The following is a 7,500-nucleotide window of genomic DNA, read 5'->3' as shown; positions in this document are numbered from 1 at the left end:
GAAAAATGACTGGATAAGATCTGTAGATCATGCAAATTTATATGATGTAATTATTTGCACAAATTTTGGAAGTATATATATTTTAAAAACAAAGGAAAAAAATAAAAAGTTATTTTTAATATATGAAGAAGAACGACAGAATTATTTATTGACATGTTTAACTTTTTTTGGAACTCAATGTATATGTTTAGGATATAGTAATGGTTATTGTTGTTTTGTTATTTTAAAAGAGGATTATGATACTTATACAAATTGTGAGAATGAAAATAATATAATATTTAATAATATAAAATATAATAAAGATATAAAAGATAAAGGAAAGGATATTATATTTTATGAATCTCAATTTATATTTGATGAGAAGAAAAATTTACAATCAACATATTTCCAATGTTTTAATCATCGTATAAGCGAAATGTTATTAATACCATTATCATGTGTTAGTTATGATCATATCATTGATAATGTTTCTACAAATGGGGTGACAGAATATATTGATAATGTCTTGTATTTGCGTATGCGACAAAGTAAACAAAATAAAGAAGAAAAGGTAATCATAAAAGAAAAAATAAAAAATAATAATAATAAAAATAATATTAGTCGTAGTAATAGTAGTTGTAGTAGTAATAGTAATAGTCGTTGTAGTAGTAATCGTAATAGTCGTTGTAGTAGTAATCGTAATAGTCGTTGTAGTAGTAATAGTAATAGTTGTTGTAGTAGTAATCGTTCATATGAACAAAATTCACTAAAGGTAGAAAGAGATTTGCATCAGCCTTCCAATTTGTTTTTTCAAATTATATATAATCATAATATATCATATATAAATCATATATCTTACACACACAGAGAACAACAAAAAAAGAAATTAGATGATTCCTCTGAAATAATACCTCTATCATTTGTTCTACCTATAAATATATTTTTATTGGTGAACTTTGATCATACAGGAAGTATAAAAATTTTTAATATCGAAATTTATAAAAATAAAAATGTAGAAATTCAAAAAATGTGCGATACAATTATTGACGTAAAAAATAAGAAATCAAAAATAATATGTGTTAATTATGTTTTAAGACAGAAAAAAATAAAAATGAACAAAAAAAATTTTAAAGAAATAAATAATATAAATAATGTACATCAAAAAATAGGTATCTTATTATTTGTAGGAGATGAATATGGATGTATTTTTATACTTTATATTAAAATACCTATACATATAGATGAAAATAATAAAATTATATATGATTTTAATAAAGCTTGTATTAAGTCCAAAGAAAAATTACGTGTTCATAATAATAGAAAAGTATTCGATATAAAAATTATTGATCATTGTATATATTCATGTGGTCAAAATGGTAATATACTTAAATATGAATTATATAAAGATGAAAGTAAAATATATTCTTTATATAAATTATGTTTAATTAAAATACCTTATTATTCTTCCATATATAAAATATTACCTACTATTTATGATATAAAAAGTTATACACATCATACAAAGCTTTATTGGAATACCTTCACAAAGAAAGAGCATCACAACAACAGCAATGATAATATTAACCTAATTGACAATAATAATAAGGATAACTGTAATAATAAGTGTAATAATAAGTGTAATAATAATTGTAATAATAAGTGTAATAATAACTTTTATAATAATTGTAATAATAATTGTAATAATAATTGTAATAATAATTGTAATTATAATATTTATGGTGTTCATCATAATTTATTTACCCTTATGTATGAAGATCAAAAAAAAATAAATAACATGCACCACGATAATATCTTCATTTGCTGTTTCAAAGAAAAAAAATTTGTCTTATACAATATGAAAAATAAAACAGAATATTTATCTGTTGAATGTGGTGGGTTTAGAAGACCATTAAGTGTATATATGAAAGGTCTTTCAAATTCCTCTTTAACCTTTTCTTTATGTTATTGTAAAGAAAAGAATATATTTTTTTATTTTAAAAATATTAATAACAAAACAAATAATATAATACCATATGAACAAACATATTATAATTCTGATTTTCATACAAAAAATGTTTCTTGTCTTTTATGGTTTGATCAAAATTATTTTTGTACATGCTCAGAGGATGGCGTCATCAAATTAATGTATATAAGTAAGAAGAAAAAGATAAGCAACATAGAACATATAGAAAAAAAAAATAAAAATAATAAAAAAAACAAACATGTAAACGTCAATAATTTGAAGAATATAAAAAAGGATAATACATTTAAACATAATAATAATATAGCATCCACGTTTAATAACTATAATTACAATATATATCACAAAAAAAAAAAAATGAATCATTTGAATTACGAGTTAAGAATTATTCAAAATGTGTTTAATCATATAGAACCTATTTTTTATATGTCCTTTTTGAAACATCCATTTTATTTTTCTAAAAAATTTAAATTGTTTATATCAGTGGGTGCAAAGAATTCTGCAAATATTTTTTATACATTTATTCATAATGAAAATATAAATGTGACAAATACAGAAAAGAAAGTCAACAACAACAATTATGATAATATAAATAATAATAATACAAATAATAATTATAATTATAATCTATTAAGTAACAATATTATTCTTAACAATATAGATTATTCAAATAATAATACACCTATCATTTATCATTTAGAAAAATTAAGAACTCAACAATTTTCTAGTAACCTAAGATATTTATGTGTACAAGGTTTTTTTAATATTATTTCTAAAATAGAATATACTTATCTTATTCAAACTAATATATTTATTGGTACATCAATAGGATATATATTTCATTACAGTGGATTATATGAATTTAATATTTTTAATAAAATCATCTTCTCAAAAATTATAAAACGTGCAGATGTTATATCTACATATAATATGAACAGTACAATATTGTCTTTAAGCTTGAAAGTAATATATGTCAATAAAAATTATGATGATGTAAATGAAAAAAATAATATGTGTGATAACAAACATATTTGTGATGAAAATAATATTGTGTCCTTAAAGAATTCTCCTTTTTTCTCAAGAAATGAAAATATATTAAACGATAATATATTTATTATGAAAGATAAATATAAAACAAATCACACAAAATATAAACCAATTAATATATTATTGTGTGGATTAAATAATGGTATAATTATGATTTATTATCAGTTTGATATAACATTGAAATTATTAGAACAGATTCATGTTCATCAAAATGGTGTAAATAAAATATGTGTTAAAAAAAAAAAAAAAAATTACTTACAAATATATACATGTTCAGATGATCAATCTATAAATATATTAATTTTTAAAATGATATATACAACAAATAATAAATTAAAAAAACTTATCTTAATACAAAATACAAAATTTACACATTCACATCTATCATCTATTAGATCCTTATATATCTTTTCTAATTATCTATTAAGTGTATCATGGGATCAATATATACATATATGGAAAATACAAAAAAATCAAAACAATAAATATTTTATAAACAAAATAAGACAAATTAAAATATCAGTGTATGATGTTTCTTGTATAAATTCTTTTGTAAGAAAAAAATATAATATTATACAAAACAATAAAAATAAAATTATTGAATATAAAGTCTATTTATGTGTATCAGGAATAAATGGTAGTATGGAATTATTCCTTCTCAAGCTTTTTACATAAGAATCATATTAAGAGCAAAATTGTTTTTCATAAAATATTACAAAAATAAAAAACATATACATATATATATATATATATATATGTATGTATGTATGTATATTTTCTTAGTTTTTATGTATATATTTAATTTTTTTTTTTTTTTTTTAATATATAATAATCCAAACACATTTTTGAAAACTCCATGTTGCCTAATTGTACCTATAATTGTTACATCATGTTATGTTTTTTTATTATTATTATTTATTACTTTTTTTTTTTTTTTTGTATTTAAATATGAATAGTTTTATATATTCTTATTAAATTAATTGTAGAACCCAACTTTTATATTTTTAAAGATCTCCCTTTTTTAATTAATACACATATATATGTTGTCCATTTTTTTTATATATACTTTTTTTTTTTTTATATGTTCCATATTGTCCTTTATATTATTTTCTTATTGGTCAAATGCTCCTTTTTTTTTATAAAACCCATAAATATATATCTAAAAATAATTATAAATTATTTCTTTATACTAGCATCACACAAGTGAAATAATATATAGCAGGGTGGAATTTCACTCCACTTCACATATATTTTTTTTTTTATAATATTAAAGATATAATATATGCTATAGCTAAAAGTTCGGTGAGAGACAAAAAAAATAAATAAATATTAAGAATAAGACATATATGTGCATATAAATTTAGAGTAATTCTATAAATATTTAATCCTTCTCAAAGTATCTTATTATAAAAAAAAAAAAAAAAAAAAAAACCAAAGTTAAAAATAATTATTCTACATACATATATACATATACATATATATATATATATATATATATATGTTTATTTTTTTTGCATTACCATGTTTGAAAAGTCGTGAGCTGGGAAATGCACTAATTCCGGTTTCAATATAAAGGACAAGAATACAACCAATGCAGCATAACCTTCAAATAATGATAAAGGTCTATCAGGTATGTTACAAAATTTATGAAAATATTTAATACAAAAGAGTGCATATTTATATGCTCTTAAATACCATATTTTATTTTGTGTATAATTATATAAATATAAAAAAATAATTCCATTTCCTGATATACCATGACATAATCCTAATCCTTTTTTTAATAATCCTTTTCTCCATATTAATAATCCCATATTATTTAAATATTCTTTATTATATTTTGTTTTAAAATATGTTGGTATATTATCATATTCTAATAATTTTATTAATAATATAATATAACCTATATTTCCATGACACCATTGTAATAATATTTCTTTTTTTTTTTTTTTTTTTGTTTTTTGTTCAGAAGACATTTTATCTATTTTTACTGATGAATATATATTAAAATTATCAGTTGAATATAAACTTAATATTTCATCTGTTACTTTATATATTAAATGTATATATTCATCTAGCTTATTCATAACCTTATTTTTTAAACTATCACCATAAACATCATCACCATTATCATAATCATCACCATTATCATAATCATCACCATAAACATCATCACCACTATCATCATTATTATTATTATTTTTTTTATTACTTTCCTTTTGATTACTCTTTGTAGATTTATTATCCATTTCTATTGATACACATAAATCATCTATATGATTCTTAAAAAATTGTATCAGCTTGAATAATACAAAGAATATACCTGCATATCCATGAGCAGCACCCAAATATATTTTTTCATGCCATTCATAATATAAAGAAAGAGATGTTAAATCATAAAAATGTCGTCCTTTTTCTATTCCATAATCAAATATAGAATTCATAATATAATATAAATATTTTAATATAATATATTTTTTTTCTTTGTATTGTATCCAAATATTTTTACAAAATAAAAAAGAATATATATATCCACATTTTCCATATAATAATTCACATTCTGAATTCATTTTTAATAATTCATTCTTATATTTTATTAAATGATTTATTAACATATTCAAATATTCTATATGTTTTTCATTTCCTATATAATAATATATCATACTACATAAACTATATATACCTGTACATCCTTCAAGAAATGTTATACTATTCTTTCTTTCTTTACAATTATCCATATATCTAATAATGTCTTTACAATATTCTAAATATTTATTATCTTTACTATTCTCATATAATATCATATTCATATATAATATTCCTCCTATACCACAATATATTGAACTATTCCTATGATAACTTAAATCACAATTTAACTCCGTCACATATTCATTCATTTTCTTTTCTATCATATTTCTATTCTCTTCATTCTCTTCAAAATTTTCTAAATAAGAATTCGACACATATCTATTTTCATCACTCATCGTGAAAAATAAAAACAGTGTTATTTATTTTTAAATGGATATTTTTTATTATTTCACATACGAAAAATCGTGAAAAATAAAAACAGTGTTATTTATTTTTTAATGGATATTTTTTATTATTTCACATACCAAAAAAAAAAAAAAAAAAAAAAAAAAAATTGTGTGACTTATTAAATTAGAACAATTAAAATATCTAACGTTTAAAAAGGAAATATATTTTTTTACTATATACTAAGAATTTATATGACTCTTACGATAAAAAAAATATATATGAGCCATATATATATATATATATATATATGTATGTGTGTGTGTGTATACAAATAAAAATTATTTTACACTTTAAAAAAAAAAAAAACATATAAATATTATATATATATATATAATATTTGTGATGGAAGAACAACTTTTATATTTTACACACATAATTTAAGAGTTTTTATATATATATTTTTATATTTCCTCATATATTTTATATTTTTCTGTATACACATTTGTTATAATAAAAATAATTTCACATATATATAAAGAGAATCTTTTAAAAACAATTAAATATTTTATAAATTTTATGAACAAAATTATAATCAACTTTTTATACTACATGAAAAAATAAAATATTATATATATGTTTCTTTTTTTTTTTCAAGTAAAATATATATAAAGATATAACCCTTTATACATATATAATATTAAGGACATATATTTATAATGCATTTTAACATTATAATTTTTAAAAGGCAAGAAAAAAATATTAATATATACATATATATAATCTTATTTATACCCTTTGATTTGTTCTATATATAATATTATATAAAAACACATTTACTCTCATTCAAAAATATATATATATATATATATATATATATATATTTATTTATATGTACATTTTATTAAACTCTTTTTATATACATTGTCCTTTTTGAATATATTTTATTAAATCGTTATACTACCATGTTTTATATATTTATATCACATATTTCATTTTATATATCTTAAAGCACATTTATTTTTTATAAGTTAAATAAAAGTTTAAATATAAACAATATATAATAAATATTTCATTTTAACGTTACAACGAATATTATGTTTTCATATATATGAAACCCTCTTGAATAATTTATATTTTTTTTTTTTTTACTTTTTAATAAAACCAACAGAAAAATACACATATATATAATATATATACTACCATATCATAGAAATATATTCCTTTCAAAATTTTCATGAAATAAATATTTAGGATGGTCTAATATTCATAGATTATAAAAAATGTTGAAGCTAAAAAATTTATTATACCAAAAATTATCACATATATATATATATATATATATATATATATATATTTGTATAGTACTTTTTTTTATTCCTTTTATATTACTCAATCTCCAAAAAAAAAAAAAAAAAAAAAAAAAAAAATTTCTTTTTATATAATGCCGTTATATATAGTAATTAAACATTTTCTAATAATAATTAAATAATATAGATAATGCTTTTTATTCTTTTATA

General features: G+C 18.7%; 2 protein-coding genes across 2 annotated transcripts in view; one reads left to right on the top strand and one right to left on the bottom strand.

The window, feature by feature from the left end:
- Positions 1-3,682, top strand: part of PGSY75_0525500 (hypothetical protein) — a gene marked incomplete at both ends in the record, with an annotated part of 5,220 nt that extends 1,538 nt beyond the window's left edge. The window contains one exon of the mRNA XM_018784536.1: positions 1-3,682. This exon is cut by the window's left edge and continues 1,538 nt beyond it. Coding sequence (XP_018643191.1) covers positions 1-3,682 — 3,682 coding nt within the window.
- Positions 3,683-4,509: 827 nt separating this feature from the next.
- PGSY75_0525400 (putative G-protein coupled receptor) lies at positions 4,510-5,991 on the bottom strand (the record flags this gene model as incomplete). Its single annotated transcript, XM_018784535.1, has 1 exon — positions 4,510-5,991. The coding sequence occupies one exon, from the start codon at positions 5,989-5,991 to the stop codon at positions 4,510-4,512; it is 1,482 nt and encodes a 493-aa protein (XP_018643190.1).
- Positions 5,992-7,500: the final 1,509 nt, after the last annotated feature.

Source organism: Plasmodium gaboni, chromosome 5 (assembly GCF_001602025.1).
Source record: "Plasmodium gaboni strain SY75 chromosome 5, whole genome shotgun sequence".
Lineage (NCBI taxonomy): Eukaryota > Apicomplexa > Aconoidasida > Haemosporida > Plasmodiidae > Plasmodium > Plasmodium gaboni.
This window is presented reverse-complemented; position numbering and strand designations above follow the sequence as displayed.